The following is a 23,096-nucleotide window of genomic DNA, read 5'->3' as shown; positions in this document are numbered from 1 at the left end:
AGAGCTGCTTTTGGCCAAACGTCCTCCGTGGGGCAGGAGAGTGAAATGAAACATTCAGATCTGACAAGGGAAGCTGCCAAGGCTGCCAGAGCAATAAGCCATTAAATGCCACACTCAAACCAAACAGCATCCCCCACCCCAAATAGCTCATAAGAGAGAAGAAAACATTTCACATTGTTAAAAGTTTATACTATCATCTTTGACTACAGACATGTTACCATTAACCTGGGAATTAGTCACAGATTTTAATTGGCTCCTTGTTCTGAACTATAATGATCCCTGTAACAGTGTAAATAAAAAGATCTAAAGATTCAATAAACTATAAAGTCACAAATGGCAATCACATACCATGTGAGGCCTCTGTGTTAAAAAGCATCGCAGAGCTGGAAACAAATGCTTCTGTATAACATTGTAAATAACCTCTAAGCCCACTGCTAATTAAACTGAAGCTTCACTTCTCCTGGGCATTGAATATATGAACCAATTAAGGAAATATAATTTCTCTTCTGAAAGACCTGAGCTGTCCCCCTTAAAAAAGGGGGGGAAGATAGAGAAAGAGCCAGTGACAGGGAGAAAGAAAGAGAAGGAAAGGAGAGGGGAAAAGAAAAATAAGAAAGGAGTTTCACAGGAAGGACCACACTGATGTGCTGGGGTTACAATAATGAGACATTTCTGCTTTAAGCAAATTTTGCACCTGTAACCTGGAGAAATATAGCCATAGCATTTGAAAAATTACTTCAATGCTGCACTGTGCCATGAAAATTTATCTTTGAGATGATTTTATTGCATGGTTACCCTAGGCAATTAAATCAATAAATCTTAACTGTCAGAAAGGCTGGCCTGCTGCCAGGAATAAATGAAATGCACGGAATCAGTAAATAAAAGGTTTCTGACAACTCATTCTAGAAATTATTTAGCAGTTGGGCTTTTTGGTGGTGGTGGTAGTGGTGGTGATGCTTTTGTCTCCAGCTTTTACTGACATTCTCTGTGAGGAATGATTATGCTAACGTAAACAATGTAGCATGGAGATAAAGATATATGAGAGAGAAGAGTCAGGCTCTTCAGGGTAATAAATTACCCTCCTGGAATCACACATGAGCAGCAACTTTGGGGGGCTGATGGAGCTGGAGGAGGTGATCAGAGAGCTGGGCCTGAGCCACGGACTGGCACCACATCAGCAGCCCTGGTGCCAGGCACTGGGAGTTTTGTGTGCTGGCCCACAGCACTTCGTTATTGAAATAGATGTGCTGCTTTCATTGATTGATTTGGAGGTGATTGAGATTGAAATGCCTCCTTGAGACATGGAGGTGACATTTCCATCGGCCTAGAGAATCCAGTGTTCACTACAGGAGATGCCAGTTTTGACAGTGAAATCATAGTTACGCTTGTGTATACCCTGAGTAGTCAATGCAGCTGCATTGTTTATCATGCTGGTGTTACAAATCTGAAAGCCTGAATCTGATTTCATTTACCCTGCAATTTGGCACATCATGTCAGTATGAAATAACCTGAATTTAGGCTCAGCCTCCATCTCTCTCCAGAAGGCACTGTGGTGAGGGCAGGTGACCTGATTAATAAACTGATCGATTTTTAGTCATTGTGGTCATTTACTTTAACCTCCTGAACACCAACAGGCCACTAAACTTCACCTAGTAAGTCCTTGTTCAAATGTACCTTTACTGGCTGAGCAAGCCCATCCCTTCAGCAGGATGAGCTGGGATAACAACAGACCCTGTGGGGCAGACGCGGTTGCAGGGCTTCTGCATATCCCCAATGTCATCAGTGACAAGGACATTGCTGCCAAAGAAGGGAGCAACCCGCCAAGCTGAGCAGCAGAGGAGGCCTCTTCTGTGTACAACAGAGCTAATTAGATGGTCTGTGAGGCCAGTCCCTCATCACCATCATGCTGGGGCAGCCTGGAGAATACAGGTCTGTCCTTCAACCAACACCAGCACAATGGAGCCAAGAAGGGATTTATTTGAGTAGCATGGAAAATAGCCTGCTGCCAGAATGCCTGTATCCAGTCTCTGGACACCCAAGTGACCGTCAATCATAGCAGCCCTGAGGGAGAAACTCATGCCTCTGCCTGGGGCTGGCAGAGGCTCACTGATGCAGCTTGGTCCAAGCCGGAGACATCATGTCATCTTGACTGTGGAACATTTAATATGAAAGTACCTCCTTCATGATAGCCTATGGTTCCTCAATGCCAATGTCAAAGCTTCCCAGGCACATTGCTCCTATGACATGTCCTGTCCTTTCCCAGTCATGATTTTGCAGCTCCCCCATGGCATATCTGCTGCCTCTCATTGCAGCTCCGTGCAGCTAGGCAGGCTGCAGCAGGACAGTGGGGTGACAGCAGTGCTGGGGCACCGTGGGTGCCCTAGACACCCATCTGGAGGAGGCCTCTTTAGGCTAATCAGCTGCAAAGCCATAGAGGACATTAGAGATCTGAGTGCTACACTTAACTGAATGAGTTGCATCCACTTCTAGGTACAGTTAAAGCCAACGGGCTTTTACAATGCTGATTGGCAACAGCTTCTCATTGCAGATAATTCCCTGCCAGCACATCCTGAACGCATAGGTGATTGCTCTTAAATTGATGGCTCAAAGCACAATAACAGCCTTTTTATTTAGTTCCTGCTTGATAAGCAGCAAATGTGAAGTTGCCAAGAAAAAACAACCAAAAGAAAAAAAAAAGAAAAAAAATGCTGCAAAATTTGCTCCCTGCTACACCACTGTGATGCTGAAATTCCTTGGGATAGGAGAGTTAAACAAAGCTCCCGGTGCTGCCTAAAGCCTGGAAACAGCACTAAGGGGTACTGGGGCTTTGCCGGGTTTTCTGGCAGCCTCTGCCAAAAGTGGGAATTGCACAGCAAACACTCAGGAGCTTCATCCTAACAGGGGATCATAGCTGGTGTGCTGGATGGGAGCAGATGTCACTGAGGTGTCACTGAGGATGACAGGGCAGGGGGAGCTGCCACCCTGGCACCCAGGCAGCGAGACTCAGCTCTCTTACAAAGCAGAAAATGGAGGACTTCTCAGGTAGATTCATCACATCCAGCCACACACATTTCTTGTAGCACCCTGCAGCCACAAGGGTGAACTCTGCCTGGACCTGGCTGAAGAATGGGGATGCAGTGGTGGTGGTGGTAGTATTGGTAGCTATTGTGGTGTGGGGTTTTTTGTACTCTTTCGCTTAAATTTTCCTTTCAAAATGTAAGCCCTTGAGCAATTCTTCATGCAATCCTACAAATACCAGTAGCCACATTTTCAGGGAGCTGCATGCCAGCACTGTAAATCACTGCTGAGTCCAGCAGAACACACAAGGTGCCCAGGGGCAGGGGACAACCATAACCAGAAAGCAGCTGAGAACAACCCCAAAGATGGTTTTGCACATGAATGAGATGTAACTTGAAGGAAAACTGATCCTAAAGGTTGCTGCCCAAATTTGCCAAATACTTCTGGCCTAGGAAGGCCAACACTCCCTTTTCTTCTGCAGTCCAGTTCCTGGGGTCTAACCTACAAACTCGTCCCTTGTGTTTAGCTGTTTCCATATGCTCACAGGTATCCAGGAGAAAGTCTCTTTTTCAGAAGACCAGTCAACATACATACCTAAAAATGTCAACAGGGGCTTTCCTGTAGCTCATATGACCACAAACTTCTGTTTAATGTTAACTTCACATGTGGTTTGTGTGCTGAACATGTTTACATTAGCTATAATAAAGTCCTTCCAGCCATAGTCTTCCAGGGCAGACTATGGGGGCAAAAAACCCCTGAAACTCCCCATACACATGTGCCTTTTTCAATCAAAGGGATAAAAGGATATCTAAATTCACTTTGAAATGCAGCTGGTATGTAAAATTCCTCTCTATTACGTGGAGCTGATACTGCACTGCGTTCCTTTTGGACCATGTAGGAGGGGCTGAAGAGAGTCCCAGCCTTTTAGTGAAAAGATGTAGGCTACTCTTCCTACTCCTTAGCTCCACAGGCCACGGGAAGCTCCAGCCAGACTTTCCAGATATAAATAAGGCTTCACAACCTCTATGTCTTTTCTGCTGGCAAGTAACCATCCTGTGGTCTAAGGCAGCTGTCATGGGCCAGATTCATTCCTGAGGGAGTCCTGCAGTTAAATCATCTTAGCTGGCTGAGAAATTGTAGCTCTTCTGTCTCTGTCTTGAGCCTTACATAGCTCTTACCAATATCCTACTTCACTGCCTCAGCCCCACACAGCCAGGGAGGGAGGGAAGATGTCTCCTTGCCTGTGGAAAAGGGCACACAGTACCTTGCCTGAGGTTGTCGTGAAATTATGAGTGAAAGTGAGCATCCAAATGCCCATCTTTTCTTACCCCCATCATGGCCACGTTTGGAGGATACACTGCTCCATCAAGACAGCAACCCAGCATCCTTGCTTCTGTGGGAATCCTTCATACTGGCTGTGTGAATAACTATCTTCGCTTTATTTTTTCTAGAGGGCTGTTTTCTGTGTTGTGCAGCCGCACTAACAGTGCTGTACAGCACAGGTTTATGTGAAGCCATTCATCATTCATAGCTGGGATCACAGAACACTTCACAGCCGATTACAAGGTTACGCACGCAGGGAACGATGTGAGCTGTCTGTCTGAAGTCAAGCTTCAAGCTGGTTTCTGGGCACAGCCAGAGTATGCTAAGGACTTGAGGAATGGATGGCACATGAAGCATCAGACCTGCCTTCTCCCCCGCTGACCCTAAAGATGCCTCTCTCTGAGATACTCAGGATGTTTCCTGGCACCTTGAATGCAAAATGGGTGAATGTGATCCACAGTGAGCTCCAAATAGCCCATTCTAGTTTTCTTCTGAAATAACCTACTGCTAAGAAGGAGTGGGGCTCCAGCATGTGCTTTACAGGTAACCATTCACACAAGTGGGATTAGGAACACTGGGAAAGCCATAGTCTGGTAGGACTGGACAGCTTTAAGCTGCTTCATATGACCAGAGTGGTGCAGAGAAGCTGGAGGGTGTCAGTGCGTGGCCCTTTGTTTTTACCAGGACATTACAATAAATACTCGGCCTCCAGACAAATACGTACTGGTACACCTCTCAAGGCATCCTTCGGCACCCCCACCTTCATTCTGGGTTCTCTATGCCTGACACTGTCTGGGCTAAGACACTCACCAGCCGCCTCCCCTTCCTGCAGCATCTCCAGAGCACGCGATTCTCCAGACTCGGGTAAGAGGTTTTAAGCAGGGCTGTACAGCACACCACAGCCGTGGCTTCTTTTGCTTGGGGGCAGCCACCTGGGATGTCTCTGTGTTGCGAGTGCTGTGGTTCATCCCTCCCGGCAGGTGGCTTGACCCCACTTGCTCCGTGCTCAGTAGCACCAAGCGCTCAGCCTTGCTGCTGAGATTCTCCCAAGAGCTTTTTATATCTCTTTTGAGCTGGTGTTCTTGGCACTGCGTCTCAGAGCTGTGATGATGATATAAAATCTGGTGGTTCTAGTTTTGTCATCCCGGAAGCCCCTGGGGACAAGCACACCCCTGCACAGAGGGTCAGCATGTGGAATTACACCACCTCAGTCATGCTGGAGCCTTTGAAGCCTGGCTCCTATGATTTTCAGGTGGGGTTTGGGACAGACAGCATTTAGGCCGCTGTTGTGCAGCAGAGGCCCCTCAGGGATGGGGAAAACAGACTATTGATCCCATCACCTTGCAGCTGGTATCAGCTCTGCACTATTTTCTAACATTGAGTCATTCTAAGTCTCTGCAATGACACAAACACATTGATTAAAAATTAAAACCAATGACAGCTCTCCCACGAACAGTACTTACTGTACCATACTTCTTGTATCCTGGGAGGGGAATGAGAAAATAGCAGAAGACAGAATAATTTATAGTGATAAAATGGGTTACATTTTCATAAAAATTTTATTTAACTTTTTTTTTTTAAATAATTCAATGCACTGGCAGTATAATTAATCCCTCTATGAGAGACACAATGGTACCAGTTCAACCAATATTATTTATACAGAGACATTGTGTTTAAAACCAACAAAAGTACATTTAAAATGTTTTTACATAAAGTATTACTGTTATTTTTTTTGTCTGAAGAAGGAACAAATGTAAACAAAATGCATAATTGTGCAACACGTTGGAAATACAAAGCAAAACAGGCAAGATACAATTTTATACATATAAAGCAAAAGAAATCAAACTTTTAGAACTATACAACATTTCAGTAATTGCTTGACATTTTAACAGTTACCTTGGTCTGTACAAAACATCTTAACTTATACTTAAAACTTTACAAGAATAACATGCTTGCTCAGAACAAAGACACCTTGTGGAATTGCAGTGATTATTGATATGGTATTTGCACACATGAGAGGAAAAAAAAAAAGGCTACTTCAATAGTAAATAAAAAGTAAGAATGTAAGGTAAAGGGCATTTAGTAAACCATAATCTAATTCCAATAGCTAATTAAGTTGCACTGCAATGCAGAAATTAAATCAGACTTTTGCTGGAAGACCGTAAGGTCATAATGTTGCTCTATTTCCAGGAACCAGAAGAAAGTGTATATAAATTTTCCTGATATTTTGGTTCATTCTACACACGCACACACATACACAAAATGAAAAAAAAAAACAAAAAAAAAACAAAAAGAAAGGAAAATCTAGTATTTGCCACAAGAGCCAGAAACGTGGGCAAGAGAACACGCAGACTTGGCTACTTGCAACATGGCTGCGTTAAAAATCAAGACAACTAGGAAGAGCAAACACCCACTGAGCTTGCATGATTACTTTTCCCCAACCTTAGCTGTATTTTGCTTTCTTTTTTCCCCAAAAGACAGGCAGGATCTTGAATTGAATCGAGTCGCTTTTAAAATACTGGGAGTACTACAGCCAAAGTCAGAACACCAACAAAAGGACAGCTCAAAACCAGAGCAAAATACAACCAGATCTTTTGACTTGTTTTCATATTCTGTGATGATACATCCTAGGCCTCTGGAATGTGGGTTTTAAAAAAACAGCATTTAAAATTCAGTAGAAAATATGTAACCCAGAGATGTCAAAAATACAGACAGGAGTAAATTATACAGTATTTGATGGAATTACAAGGACTGTCAGCTTGGATAAAATGTACAGATTTTTTAAGAGTCCTCAAATGATACATATGGCTAAAATTAAACTCCTGATTGCATCAACCTGACATTCTTGGTGCCCGATTCTGCAATCTGTGTGCTCAGCACTAATTTACACAGTTACTCCTGTGGCTTTCAGTGGAGCAACCTGCCGATGAGGATGCTCAGGGGAAGAACAGCAAAACTGGGCCTAGATAAATATTTGCCACGGCTTTTGAATTAGAAAAACCTCTTTAGCCTGCTGCAATGTCTTTGAGTTAAAGTAACAGATTCCATTTCTAGACTGAGAGCATTTATGAAACATTTGAATTTATTTGCCATTTTTCTATGCAAGCTAATGCTGATGCCAGTAAATATTTAAACTCAGAGGTAATGAAATTGCAACATGCTTTTCAGTTAAAACTAAAACACATGCAAGCCTAGATGGCAGGCAGAAATTACCCTCCAACTCTTTTAGCAGGGACTATCTGGTGCTGAATCAGAAGAGTTCAATATATACTCAGTTTCAGTATGTATTTATAAAGCTACATTAGAGCATGCAGTATGGTATGAAAAGGCAGAGGACAAGTTTTTCAGCTGGTGTAAAAAAGTCCTGACATCTGCGGAGCTACTTAGAGGCACATCAGCTGAAGCTCTGGCCCACAGTCATCAGAAATGTACAGCCATCATTCACTCCATATGTAAAACTCAGTGGTGGAAGCGCAGAGTGAACATGTCACCGACATCTGATAAAGAGCTGCTCTGTTTATCTGGTTTCTGATAATGCCTTCCCAGACTGTGTGGTCTAAAGCAGTTTTACGATGTGCTCTACACTGCATAGCTTTGCGAAGTACAGTATCTCCTTAAAGGCAAGGATTATAGTACATTAATAATTTCATTGGCATGAACAGTAAAAAAGGCATGATGATAAAAGCTTTGGAAGCTTGTCTGCATAGAGATATGTCAAAAATTAGTCTGGGGTTGGAGGGTTTGCTCCTTAGTGTGTGCATATTGGATTAACTCCACTGAAGTCAGTACTCCTATACCAGCCTACACCAGCTGGGGAACTTGTACTTTACCTCTATCATAAATAAAGCATGTGTGTTGTTATCCACTACTCAGTTAATTTATAAATTCACGGGTAAAAGCCTCCTGCCAGTGGGTCAAAGCTTCTTCATGTCCGTAACTCCACGTTGTCGCTGAAGTTAACGGTGGTTTCCCTGAGCTGGGCTGATTCAACATAAGGTCTGGTTGAAGAACAAGTCTGATTGCAGTTATGCCAGCTCTAGTCCAGAGACATCGAACTATTTCAGTGGAGTGAGAGTGCTCATCCAGAACAAAAATAGTTGTAATTCCATTGAATTGATGGGCTTAATGCAATTTATGGTCTGGCCCAATAGACTATGTACCATTTCTGCTAACCAGCTTCTCCTTTGATAAACGGTGCTCACTTGTGTGATTGTCCCATGACAGCAGAATTTGGTCCCATGAATTCCACAGTCTGAGCCAAGTTACTTTACATTTGCTCAGCTCAAAGTTTGGTCCATTGTAATTGCTGTTGTCCATTAAAACAATAAATTCACTTCGGAATCTGACTTTTCTTCTAATTCAGAGAAGGAAATAACTGACTAGAAATTAGAGCTATTTCTGTTTGATGGGGTTTTCAATGGAATTACACCAAACTGACACACAAGTGTGAGTAAGCTTAAATCCAGCACAGAGCGCTTACAGGACTTTGCATAGAGGGGAACTCAGTTAAAATTAAAGAACACAAGTCTCAAACAGCTGCATCATCCACTCACATGGCTTTAATAACTGGCATCAGTTGGACTCAGCTAGAGTCCTGTAAGCACGAGTGGTCCTGTGGACACTACAATTTAAATTGCAATTCTGCATACAGTGACTATTGCCTTAGTTTTATGATGTGACCACATGCACCGCTTCTGTCAACTCCTTCGGCGCCCCCAGATTCAGTGCATGGAAAATGGAGTGCCCAAATCCAAGTCCCACCTGCAGCAGCAGAGGACCAAGACCTAAAAGCAATGCAGAGCCATAGCTCTGCTGCACCCAGGCCCTGGGGCTGGAGCCACTCACTCCTGTTGAGCACAGCGCTGGTCCCCCACCACATCTCCTGCACACCAATGGTCAGGGTTATGCAGATCTGTAGTAGTCCAACACCCCGAGCAGGGTGAGGGCTCAGGGAGCTGCGTGTGGCTCCACAGCCCACAGGAGGCAAGGCCAGGTCTTTTCTGCAGCCTCTCTCCAGAGCACTGAGCACACACATTGCTACTTGAGCCAGCCAGTTTGTTCCTGGGCTTGGTCCTTGCTGGAGTTGCAAGGGAAAAATGGTTTAACTGTATGGTGACTTCAGGGCAAAGATAAGCATTAGCTCTTTGTGAGATGTGGCGGCACCCTGGGGTGGATTAAAGAACTGGATGGGATGGTGCCACATTCAGATTTTGTAGGATACCATGGTACAGGACATACCAACAGTAGGTGTGTGAAGCACGCACAGGTTAAATTCATAATGCCAGTCCACACCAACTTGCCCCATTTTCTCTAAACCACTTTTCACATCCCTATCATTGCCTCATATGATTACAATGCCAATAAGCTGCCTGAGATGTTGCTACATACATTGTGCTTCTGAGTACAGTTTATCATTTCTACCTCATAAGGAGGTCAGATTTGATTCTTATCTGACACCAGTTTTATGCAGTAACTCACCTGCACCTGAATTTGCTCTCATTTCTATCTGTAGAGCCATGGGATTCCCCTGTCTGTACACAAAATCTGAGCTCACTCTTGACTTCCACAGCTACCACCATGGGTTTAAACTGGCATAAGGTGATCACTGATCTTGGAAGACAAAAGAAACAGACAAAAGATCTTTGAAACAGAATGGCTAAAATAAAGCTACTGAGTCCACCAGAAAGGCAGAGTACTGCAGAGAAGATGGCTGCTCTCTAAGGCAGGAACATTTTGCATTCAGTAGCAGGGAGGTTTTATTGAAGAAGAGACCAAGTGAACTTTTAGCCTTTGCACATAGGCTATGAAATATCAAGTTATTATCTACTGAGATCTATCTTTCTGTATATCTCATTAGACAATACAGAATGCCTATATGCATTGCTGTGATAGTGGTCTGGTTATACCATGGAAATCCAGAAGTATCAGAAACAGAGGAAATGAGCCCTCCCAACATTAACAAGACTTGTTTTATTTGTATTTATAAAACAGTATGTAAAGTAAAGCTGGAAGATGTCATAAGGACAGTGGACTGGCTTCTCATTGTCACCCCCTCTGCCTCATTCCCAGTGCACTCAGTGAGGCTGGGGAGATGCTGAGAGAGGCAAAGGCCCTGGGCTGGTGGACCTGCCCACCTATAGAACATTTCACAGTTGGTTCATAATGACAAATTAGTTTTCTTTGGCGACTTGTGAAGTATTTTTGCCTTTCTTAAAATTTCAAGACACTGGTCTATTGCATGAGTTAACCTTCTGAAAAACAATACATTGACAGCACGTGGTTTTGACGCTGACTTCAGGGGCCACAGGACCAAGATGACAGAGGTGTTGCTACTACCTGTCATACCTTCATTGCCTGCAAGGAGACAACAGATGCAAATAGGACTATATACAAACTACAGAGGAACACTGATAATTCTGTTACTATTCAGCAGTGGTAAGAGTGTTTTCTCTTTACAGCTATTGCATCTTTTTTTCCTGTGCTATGAAGTACTGAGCAGGGACTTTGTGTTGCACATCCACATCCAAATCTACATGTGTACACACACACACACATGTGCTTCCTTCAATACCGTGCGTAGTGGAGTTTCTCCTGAATTCAAAGCAAAGCAATATATTAATACTCAAGTCAGAATCCTTACCAGCTCCATATTTGCTACCTTTTAAGTTGCACTCATGAAACTAATCACTGGATTCAGGCAGCATTAAATACTAATAAAAATACAATGAAAATATTTCTTCCAAAGTACCTAAAAACTTGTCAGTGAATCTAAACTGTTACAATAGAACACCATAAAATCTGTGAAATGAAAAAAATCTAAGAAATTACGGTTCAGATTCGATTTCTCAGATTCTGTTTCTTTAGGAAGAATGAAGATCTTGATCTTTTTATTCTTCAAAAAATCCCACACTGATATCAACAGACCTGTCCCTATCTTTGAAAGGAAATAATTTATAAATGAGACAATATATTCACAGAGGGACTATTTAAATGATTAAAAGTCCAAAGATCATGTAATAAAAAGTGAAATTAAGCTACAAGAAGCAAGCTGTGAAACTCACCACCACCACTACCAACAAAAAGGCTGTAAGCTAAATCAGAATGAATAAAAAACCAAACCAAACCAACTAAACTAAACTAAACTAAACTAAACGAAACGAAACGAAACAAAACGAAATGAAACGAAACAGCAGAAATACTGGGCCAAACCCAGATATCCAAACTCAGCATGAACCATTTACACTGTTAGTTTGGCAAGCGTGGGCAGAACTATTTGCCCTCTGACAGGAGCCCAACAGCTGAGATCCATGTCCACTAGGACATAGTCTGAGAGAACATGGCCCATATGGATTCATCATCTCAGGTTTTCCCTCCAGTCCCTGATCTCAGAGATCCAACACACATCATGTGGCCAGAGATACTGCATTTGAGCAGGATATTCTGCCTGCACATTGTCAAATGCTTCACTTAAGACTTGCTGCAGCTCTTGACACGGAGGTTAAGTGCTATGCAAATGCCTCGCTTGAGCACTTAGGACTTTGCTGTTCTTGGATCTCATACTGATGGAGCTCCCAAATGCTTGCATTTAGCCCTTTACTGGCATGTTCCCTTCACTGCTGAACTACTGATATTGCTCCAAAGCTCCTGAAGCATGGGACACAAACGAGAGTCTTGTCAGCTCTTGCAATTTTTTATGAAGCTTGGTGTCCTTAAATCCCAGCTGCAGAAATCAAGATATTACATCATTGTCCCAGTTTATCACTATTAAAAACATATGTGTCATTTCTGGACCTTGGCATGCTTGAAAAATGCCTGAAAACGTGTCATGAAATCAGTATCCAGAAGGCAATACAAGAACCCCAAAAGTTTATTTAAAAAACTCCCCACCCATGATTTGAAGCCAATCTTGCAATTTTTGGAGCTTGGTTCATGAGTTTGAATGCCTAAGTGGGCTGTATTAAGAGCAGACGTAGCAAATGCCCAAGCAAACACATGCTGCTTCCCCATGGATTGAAACAAACAATCTCATTTGATTAACTCTGCTGGAAGTAATATTTTAAGGGGTAAAATGATTCCACAAAGATGACATGTTGCCATTTGAAATGAGATGAATATAGTGCCTATGTAAGTGCAATAATCCTTAATAACTAACCCAAAAGAAGCATCATCTCCAGGGATAAGATGGTAATTCACTCTCCATATTTAATTTGTTTCTAAGCTGCTTTTAAAACAAGACTGCTAAATAGTAAGTTGGCTTGTGATCCTAGACTTGACTGCTGGACTTATTATAATCATGCCATTGATTCAGCATACATTTCAAACTAAGTCACAGGATACAAAATAAGGTGGGCTAATTCCTTAAGCTGTTTAAGCAGAAGATTGTGAACATGGGGTAAATGTAGAGATAGGAGTCTGTTTACTGCAAGCCCCAGGGGGAAGGTTATACGTTGTCTTCCGAGGAACTGCAGCTGCTTCTTTGAACAGTCTTGTATCTGAAGTTTCTATTTCAAGACATATCTATCTTTCATAAATGCATGGAAGTGTAGGGCTTCAGTCTACATTAAAGGAAAAAGTGACAACAATGCATTTAATTAGACTAAATAGTTACTGAATTGCATTAGTGTGATCTTGCAAAAAGGATGGAAAACAGTGGCTTATGACAAAACCACCCCAACATTACTTCATCTCAAGTACTCACCCTGTTAAAAAAGTTAAATAAAGTACTTCAAGTGTTTTGTTTTCTTTTTCTTTAAAAAAACCCAACAGCCACCTTTCATCTACATTTCTGAATGGTTCTCACTGTTGTGGTTTTATTCATTGGCTACTGGGGTCATAATCACTGTGATGAATGCTGTCAGATTCATGTTTCAGCCGTCTTACTGAAACCCTAAGAGAACAGATAAGGGTGTATCGACCAGTTCAGGAACAGGAATGTGCAGATAATACAGGATGCGCTTGTTCTGCAAATGTCTTTTGCAGACAACCCTAAACTTGATGATTTCTCTAATGATGCACCTTGGCTACATTTACAATACAGTCTTCTGGAACAAAACATTAGGAATTTTTGATTTTTAAGAAAAGGTAGTACTACAGGGAGCTAATATACAACAGCTACAGTAACGTTTGTCTTAAATATGCATTGGGCAGAGTCCTCAAACTGCTCTTATTGCAAATATCCAGGGCCTGCTTTAAAAATCCTAACAGTCTGAACCTCTTAAATGCAAATTTTTCCTATTTATCTGGTTACAACCCAGTGAGTAGAATCCAATAACTCACCAGATTAAAGGATATACAGGTTTATATAGCAGAAGGTAATTGCAATTAACTAATATCTGGATGGCATTTAATACACATATTGTATTATTTCAATGAGATGAGACAGAATAATATTTACATTGCTATGAGCATTTTCTATTTATGGAAATGGATTTTACAGTTCAGTAAGGTATGCAGGTGTTGTATCAAGAATGAGATGAGACCATTTAAAGTCTTGCAAATTATTGATATAAATTCATTTTGTTTTGTTTCATGCACCAGTGCTTCTTGCAGTGGCACCAGAAGAGCAGTGCAGTTTATAACGGGGGAAAAAAAAGAAAAGAAGAGGAAAGAGCAAATGTGAAATGGTGTAATTTATTCACAATTGCTTTGAAATTCTATCTGAATTGTCTCATTATTATTCACGCATTAGAGGAATGGTCTGAAACATGACAGCATGGGTAAACAGATGCAGAGCTTGGAAAATAGGTAATCTGACTGAAGTATTCATGGCCATTATTAAACAAATGTTATATTGCTTTTGGGTAAATCTGGTGATTTTATTTAATTTGACATTGTTTTCAAGATAGCAAGATAATACTGTTCGTTTCTAATGTTCTAAAATGAACAAAACAGGTGAAAATTGATGCCACATGGAATTATAATGTTTGAACAGTAGCTGGTTAGTTAAACTTCTAGAGCTTCATGAAGAATCTGCATACACTTATTAATGGACTTTCACATACAATATCAATGCTTAGAGTGTAGCAGTCCTGTTAAAATCTGCTTTCACCGAGTCACTATGCAAGGAGAGATTGTTCTACGAAAAAAAATCTTGGATGAGTATTTGATTGAAACTAAACAGCAAAACTGAAAGAAAATTCACAGATTTAGTATAGGAATGGTAGATAAGACTATGAAAGCTAATATTTGGAAACTGCCTAAAAACTGCAATAAATCCTGCTGCCTAATGAAATTACTAAGCCGACAATAAACAGGAAGAATGTAATATCAAAACCTCATTGCATAGTGTGTCATCATTCTTTTATGAGGCATTCCTTCAAACTTTTACCTCTTAACACCTTTGGTGATCTTACATTATGTATCTGTAAGATATTCAATGTTCTCTTTTAGAGATTAAGCCTATAGGAAACATGAAACCTTAGGAATGTACTATGTCAGGTAATGATGCCAGAATTTAGCATCAAAAAGCTAGGTTCAGGTTCAGAAGACGATTTTAAATCATATGAATAGCTATAACTTCTACTAATTTATTTCAGAAGGGATTTCTCATATATACCCTCAAATATTTAAGACGCTTTGTACTATTTCTCAGGAATCCATATCTTCTCAAAGTGCTTTTTTGTTTTCACTTGAAGGCAGCATGGACTTAAAACAATACTGCAGGGAATGTACCGTTCCATAAAGCACATAAGGATGGCAGGATCCAGGAGACACAAGGCATAGAAAATTGTTGAAAATTATTTGATGGTACAACACATACTGCTCTTGAGTCATAAGTTCAATTTATGGTGACTTCTACTTCCAACAGATAGGATATTAAAAAAGGCAATAAAAATGAAGTTACATGAATAAACTTCCAAAAATGAGTGGAGTTCCACCAGTGATCGTCTCTGCGCTGGTAGAGGTAGAAGAATGGGGATGTTATGAACAGGGCAGCAGTCACTACAACAAACGAGCCTCAATGCGGAGCCAGTGGAGTCCTTGGCGAACATAACGAACCAGATTGGTCATACTGCTGTGTTGTGTTAAGGGTCCCATCACTGAGTCCAGGTCTACAAAGAATTCTGCAATACACAAGAAACGGAAGTCATTCCTTCAGGCAATGGTACTGAAGTACACACATATACCATGACTTCCCACTCAGCAGTAGCAGTGCAAGTAGTGAGTTTGCAAGACGTTGCACACAAGAGCACATGGTCAGTTGGAAAGAAAGGCAGCAACATATTTAAGCAGACCAAATTAGATTATCCATACTGGAAGCTAACCACAACGTAGTATGAGTGGTTGCCAATAGCCTTTACTTAGCTCTGATGATTTGCACTCTCTGTTTTCTGAGTCTAGGTTTGCTGACTTCATGATTTAAATAGCTGGTAACAAACTGTGGCATTTCCTTTTCTACACTGTACCCTCTCCTGGGCATGAAGAGCCAGTCTGGGGACCTTACTTGCTTTTGCCCCACCCTCCAAATTCTGCCTCTGAAGCACCTTTGGCCCTCTCCTCATTCTGCTGCAGCTGCAGACCACAAAGGATGTGTGGGGTAGGCAGGTAGAAGGAATAGGAGAGAGGGAATGCAGCAGGAAAATAGCATCTAGGAGATGGAAACCTATAAGGGGAAAGAAAAGATGGGTAAGGCCACTCGGATCCGCTGTTGGGAAGGGTTAACAGAAGGTCACTAAACAGAGAGCCATAATTAGGAAGCGACACACTAGTTTACTTTATGCCATGTGTTAGATGCACTCTGGGTGAAAGACTAGAGCTAACAGACCTTTCCTAATTGCTTTCAGTGGTGAACTGGATTGTGTCCTCTATTCTCCCACAGTTGTCTTTTTGCTCACTGAGGTGCAGGCATTCCTACATATACAATACTTACTTACACTATATTTAGGTGAGTGGAGCCTGCTCTCAGTTGAAGCCCCTCAGAGCTCAGATAACAACCAACAGTCACAGTAAACAGTGGCTGAGCCCTTACATTCTCACCCTATCTAAAATCCAGTACACAGCACTCAGCCAGCTAACACTGTGCTGGCTGCAGTTCGGAAGAGCAGATGCCAGGTACAAAATCATTATCAGTACTTTATTCAGTAAGTAAGTGCTACTTTGAGGTCTTCTATCCAAGTATTGACAGACTGGCCTTGGTCAGCTTGGGAGCTACAGCAGTATCACAGCACAAAGCGATTTGGCTGGAGGCAAGCATAATGAAAGCTTAGGGCTATCACCAGTTGTGTTAAGATGCTGCAGCCAGCAGTTACTTTTAATCTTCCTTCCTCTCTTTTACTCCTCTCCTCCAGTGTAAAATCAATACATTTAGAAGTGAAATAATGCACTGTCTTGCTTGCATTCTAGAGATCTCATTCTAGACTCAAATAAATAGTAAGTGCTTTAAACACTGAGAATTTACCTTAAAGCCTAATTTCAGCTTAATATTTCTTTTGAAAGCTACAAGCACTGAAGCCACTATTAAATTTATGCATGAAAGAAGAGGCCTTTGTCCCACCAGAGCTGATAGTTTTCTGCTATAAAGTGCTGCTATCTTTGGAAACTTAAAAAAAATCTGATTTTGTAAAGCCAGCTGAGAGTTTGATGTTATAAATGGTGAAAAATCTCTCATGGGCACAAACCAGCCCATGGGCTGTTTACAGTTTAGCCTGGCCTGTTACAGAGTTTGTGACAAACTCCTTCCAGTCTCCCCCACACTCTGAAGTCTACTGACCAGGGGAAATTCAGCCAGAGGTACACAGCAGTATGTTCCTGCTCTCCTTTTCAAACCAGATCAGCTTGGCGGGTCACAGTTCCGCTGCTCTCCCTCTTGCCATGCCTTTTTATTTTAATGGCACATCTTTTGTCAGGCTGACAAGAAGGGCTGCTGTCTCCTGGTCTGAGCCAGCTGGACATGAATCAACTCCAAACTGGGAGCGTGCAGGCATACTCAGAGGAGCACAAAATCTAAGCTGACAGCTGTGGACAAGAGGAGGCTGCACAACTCCTACACCGTGGAAGAAATCTCTTGTGTTTGCATGGGCATGACCTACGAAACATCTATGACAGCAGTAAGATGTAGAGGTAAAGGCTATTAGACATTACAACGATGGGGCCACATTTTTACATCCATCTCTGTTTGTTCATCAGGGACATGTTCTTGGGCAAGGCACACCCTGTGATTCAGAAGACAACAGAAACAATAAGAACTGATGACAAAAAAAAAAACCAAAACGCAAAACCAAAAAAAGACTGGATCTGGTTTGTATTTTCTGTTGGGTTGTTTTTTTTTGGTTAAGAAAATGATTTTTTATCTTACATGTGTGTTTCTTTATGGGTTTGAGTTTATTTGCTTGTTTTTTGAGACCACTCTTACATGGGGGGAATGAATTATGATTTTATAAATTATTATTTTTTTCAATTTTCTGATGAACTGACTTCCAAAACTCCTGAAAGAGACCAGAAGATCTGTCCTTTACCTGGGATTCAAAGCAGAGTCTAGGGTTTGCATCTATCCTGCTTGCTGTCATGCTGCATTTTTAAAACTCAAGAGTCCATGTACCAGTGTCCCGGAGCTTGGGCACTGCAATGGCCAGTCCAGCTGGCAAAGGTGGATTAGAGCTAGCCCTGGGGAAAGGGATGAGTCCTGTCTCAGCCATAAAGATAGAGGTGTTTTGGATTGAGAAACACAGATGACATCTACTAAAATAATTACAGCTGTGTTTCATAAAACATTGTACCATTTCTCATGTCAAAGTGTCTTAAATACTTTTGTAAATAGAATCCATCATGTGATATGATGATGGCTGCAGAGTACCACAACAGTTCTTACATACTTTTTTAGTTTTGAATTTTTCAAACTGCAGTCTAATTGTGTATAAACATGCAACTTTAAATTCAGTATTTAGTTAGAAATAAGGTATCCTTTCAGACAAAATGTAAAGACAGATATGCTATAGTATGTATGAAACTCTGATCTCTCTCCAATGGTTTACAATACTTAAATAAAATCTGAAGTAACATGAACTTCCCATTCCCTGTAACATGGCTGCAGTTTGTGAAACAAGCCATGAAAGAACAGGGCACAACCCTAGATGTCTCGCTCATGTGAGAAATCCTCATTCATGCACCCGGTTTCACTAAAGTCAAAGGGACTGCTCATCTGAATAAAGATTATTCCTATATGGCTTTTCAGAATTGGGTTTATTTGACTGCAGATCAAAATGAGAACAAAGAGGAGTGTAGGGGGGAAATGCAGAAAGAGAGTCAGCAGGTTTTTTCTCATCCAGCTCTAGGACTGATAACAGCAGTGGCTGGGTACATTTTCTGTCTGCTGGCTGAATGCCTGAGCTATTTTGATTCAATACCAAGTAGAACATTTAACAACTCCACAACACACAGGGCTAATTACAAGATTATCGCCATCTCTTTCTCCTATCAGAGCATCCTTCTGCATTCCCTCTTTAATATTCTGCAGTACATTTGACAGGGAATCACTTTCAAATTTTCTGAAAATGGATGCAGCTATGGAAAATATTCAAAATGACTGCACTGCTACTAAATTAACCAATGCGAACAAAGACAAGAAGCAGTGGGGAGGACTGGACAGAACTTCTATTATTGTTCCTCATCCAGGGATATATCATTATGACCCACTATTCAGACATAAAACTCTATAAATCTCAAGCTTAGTTTCTCTAAATCAGTGGAAATTTGCCACTGACATTAATGGGAGTAAGATCAAACTGCACACAGCGAGCACATTTGTCAGGAGAAGTCAGCCATCTGAAATCTCAGTATAATTTAAGAGAATGAGCCAATTCATGATGAGAATATTTCCCAGTTAGGCTCTGTATCTCTAGTGTCAAAGAAAGCTTTGTCAATGATTTGTGTAAGCCCAAAGCTGGAATCTGAATAATTACATTATCATGGGGAAGTTCACAGCTGGTCAACAGTAGGCCAAATTTGTCCTTTAGTTACATCTCAGCCACTCCACTCCACTTGATATAACCCAGTCACAAACTGCTTTCCAAAACTCCTTTGAAATGACTGTGGTAAAGACTTACATTTTATTGTTAGGAATAAACAAGCAGATTTGCAATTCAACCATAGGAGAGTCAAGGTCATGGCTTAAAGTGGACATTACCTAACCGGACTCCCTGCATAAACATAACTTCTAATGTTTGCTTATTATCCTAGCTAGCATCTTAGTAGTCTTAAACCCGTTGACAGAGCAGTCTGAAAATAACCTCAGTGCTCTACGAGAAGCTGAAACTGTGAACAAATTTGCAGACTCAAAAGCTCTCATCACTTGGGGCTCACGTTCGTTAAACTATTTGCCAGCTGCTCTGATAACCCCATGTTCAGTGTGTGCTACACATCCCCCTCCCATGCCTGACAAGAGAAGATATGCATTGGCTACAGCGACCAGCAAGCAGATTTGGTCTGTTTGCTCAAGCTGTCTCAGTTGTGCACCACCTAGATGTGGTGGTTTTGGGTCCAATTCCTAGCAACACCTACGAGAACAGAAAGCAAGCTAAAGCTGATGAGCCAAAATGGACAAAGCAGAAGCGGAGTGGGGCACCTTTGTTCTCCTTAGTCAGCTTGTCAGCCATGTCCCAGTGCTCATAGCTTCGCAGGACGTTGTTGGTGATGTTGACGTGGCTGGCAGCCATGTGGTGAATACGCTGAGGGATGGTGATGGTCCCTGCCGAGGAGGAGCCGGCAGTGCCTGCACTGCTTCCAGCAGAGCTGACTGGGGACGGGCTCAGGGACATGGGTGATGGCGTTTCTGTGCTCCTGCGAGAGGTAAAGGGAGAGTGAGACCCACACAACTTCACTGCCATCCTAAATGCACTTGAAAAATTAATTCTGCACCCAGTCAGGGTAGTAGTATCTCCTAGTTTTATGAGAAAGGAGAGCTTATAAAGTGGAATGACTGAAAATAAAAAGGGATTTAATTCTCCCTATAAACGAACCTGTTATTTAAAAAAGAAAAAAAAAATCTATCATCAAAATAGAGCAATCTTTCAGACAAAGAAATATCTCATTGCTGTAATGATTTTTCTACCTGCTGCCAGAAGCTTCAACGGCAGTTAGAAAACACTAAATGTGCAATACTGTCTTATTATCAAAGCATTTTGTGAAAACCACAATGACAGTTTGCTCCAAAAACAGTCACCACAATAAGTAAAGTGCAAGTCTTAAAAGCACCCTGCAGAGCAGTTTTAGGAGCTGAGGGTACTGTAGGATTATGAGTATCTCTATAGGATTCTTTAAGAGTGGATATGGAGATTTGTTTCTAATTGCCTACAGTTCATCTGCACAGTTTTGTTCAGAGCAGTGTTTTAAGTTACCTACTTAGTGCAACACTAATGTTCTAATATAGATTTTCCTTCAATTAGGAATTACCTGCTGGCTGCACGCAGTGCAGAGGTCAGCACAGCAAGCTCATGCTTAGAGCTGTGCAGCACTGAATGCTCCCATACTGCTATTCTCTTTGAAATTTACAGAATCATTTAGGTTGGAAAAGACCTTTAAGATCACTGAGTCCAACTGCTAACCCAGCATTGGCAAGTCCACCACTAAACCATGTCTCTAAGTCCCACATCTATACAGCTTTTAAATACCTCCAGAGAGGGCGACTCCACCACTTCCCTGGGCAGCCTGTTCCAGTGCTTGACAACCCTTCTGGGGAAGAAATTTTTCCTAACATCCAACCTAAAACTCTGGATCGGGATTCTGCAACCTGTCTTGAGAGGCTGCCACTGGGTGCCTCAGACTGTGCAACAGCATCAAGCTCTCTCATGCTCATTATGGGCCTGATCCGAACACCAGGGTAGAAAAGCTCCTCCTCTTGGCTTTACAGGACACCACCAACAGTCCTGAACATGAAGTGTGGGTACAGACCTGCTGTGCTGATACCTTGCAGGTGCCACAGGACAGACTGCCACCACAGCACAGCCTTGGGCTGAAAGACATTTATGGCAACAGCTTTTGTTGCCGATTTTAAGGTCCTTTCCAACACTAACTATTCTATGATTCTATGATTTTTCAGCAGTGCCCTGCTATTACCTGCGCTTGCCAAGAAGCTCCTATGATACATTCTTTTTCCAGAGGTAAAGACCAAGTTAATTCAGAAGGTACTAGCTTTTTACACAGCTTATAGTTTAAGCATATCCTATGGCACAACTGTTTTAAGTCTCAAAACATCCTAGTTACTTGACACGCTGCAGTGCCTTTAATGCACAGAAGAGCTGAACTATACTAGATTAGGTCTGGGAGCAGTTAAAAATCGTAAGTATCTGAGGACACCAGGAGTATTTTGTTAGAGGCACTTACAACAAGCTGATGCACTTCTGCCAAATAAAGCACATTGTTCATTGGATTTACCCTGTTGTGCACAGCCATTACTACTGTGGTGAGTCTATTAAATCACTGTATTTTGTGCTTTCTGTTGCTAGAGGTGGGAAATATTTCTGTAATGAAACCAAGGAAATTTTGTTTCATTGCCAGCCTGGAACTCAGGCCAACTTTGTAGAGGTTCACAAACCTTTCAAACAAAAGTGGTCAGAACTCCCAGTAAGCCAAGGTGAGACTTTTGGTGGTCTGAGATCTCAAGCAAACTACACTTGATGGCAATGGATAAGATTTGCTATGTTCAAAAAAAAAATATAAGAATACCCTGCTTTGTCCCCATTCTGAACTAGGCTGCTGATGTGCCTCCAGTGGTGCCATACCCTGATGGTGTTTAGTTTTTTCTCTGTGGTGCGTGGCTTCTCTTCCCATCTGGGAATAAGTGGAAACTGCAGAGCAAGTAGCCCTGGGGAAGGCAGAGCATGTGTTGCCACTGGCAGCACCAGGCCTGTGACAATCCCTGGGGTCACCAGGAAACATCTAAGATACATGGCAACTGAGCCAGCTGGACAGCTTTTCTTCTGAGGGGACAGAAGACCTGAGTGTGAACTGTGGCCTTCGTGTGTTTGGTCATGGGTGTTCACAATAATACCATTATAACAAGGCCTTGTCATATTCAGTTATTCTTACATGTCAGATGATTCCTTCTCTGAATAAAGGACAGAGGTATGCATTTTCAGAGCTTTACTTCCTTATCTCCAAAGTTAGAGGGAAGTGACCAATCAGTTGGGTATTATGTTAGAAATGATGCTGAACCAAATGCTGGGTTTCTGCTGCCTACCTTGTGTCCAGATAAGAATTTTCTCTTCCATTCAAAACCCACTGAATCTAAAACCTGGGCACCTAATCAGCTCCTTTAAATAGCAAGGGAGATGTCATCATCTGCAGAGCACACACTTCATGGTGTCTATTATAGGACAGGAATAAAAGTATAACTTCTGCTCTATGAAATTTTTGGGTATAAGCCACTTGTTAAGGAACAAAAAGTGTAACACTCCAGTGGTCTATTCTGGCACTAAATTTTTACGTAAACCTTACTGTATATTTATTGCAATACAAGGTTTCACTGACATTTCAATGTTTTGAAAAACTGACACACATTGAATAATTTAATTTAGTAGTTGCTTTTCCAGTGTTAAAATATCTTTTCTGCTTTTATTTAAAAACTTCAGTTTGTGTTATAATGTATACGAAAATATCTCTATACATACACATAAACAAAACAATTTGGGGGATTTGGTGTGTATGTATATATACCAAAATATTCTGAATCATCTATGATAGCATTTTTTTTTAAGCAAAATTTTGGAAGTTGGGGGTTTGCATTGATTCAGAACAAAGTGTGTCTGAAAACTTCAATTCTC

General features: G+C 41.6%; 1 protein-coding gene across 4 annotated transcripts in view; it reads right to left on the bottom strand.

The window, feature by feature from the left end:
- Nucleotides 1-13,621: 13,621 nt before the first annotated feature.
- Nucleotides 13,622-23,096, bottom strand: part of AFF2 (ALF transcription elongation factor 2) — a 364,050-nt gene continuing 354,575 nt past the window's right edge. For all 4 annotated transcript variants that reach the window (XM_061445966.1, XM_061445969.1, XM_061445967.1 and 1 more), the window contains 2 exons: nucleotides 19,901-20,115; nucleotides 13,622-15,404 (listed from right to left, as the gene is read on the bottom strand). In XM_061445966.1, the coding sequence (XP_061301950.1) occupies nucleotides 15,283-15,404; nucleotides 19,901-20,115 (337 nt within the window). In that variant the 3' untranslated portion in view covers nucleotides 13,622-15,282. The remainder of the gene's footprint in view (nucleotides 15,405-19,900; nucleotides 20,116-23,096) is intronic.

This window comes from Pezoporus flaviventris, unplaced genomic scaffold (genome assembly GCF_033815535.1).
Source record: "Pezoporus flaviventris isolate CSIRO_AGI_PZ_B2104156 unplaced genomic scaffold, CSIRO_AGI_Pfla_v1 ptg000005l, whole genome shotgun sequence".
NCBI classification, from domain to species: Eukaryota; Metazoa; Chordata; class Aves; order Psittaciformes; family Psittacidae; genus Pezoporus; species Pezoporus flaviventris.
The sequence above is the reverse complement of the archived record's forward strand: the minus strand, read 5'-3'. Positions and strand labels throughout refer to the sequence as shown.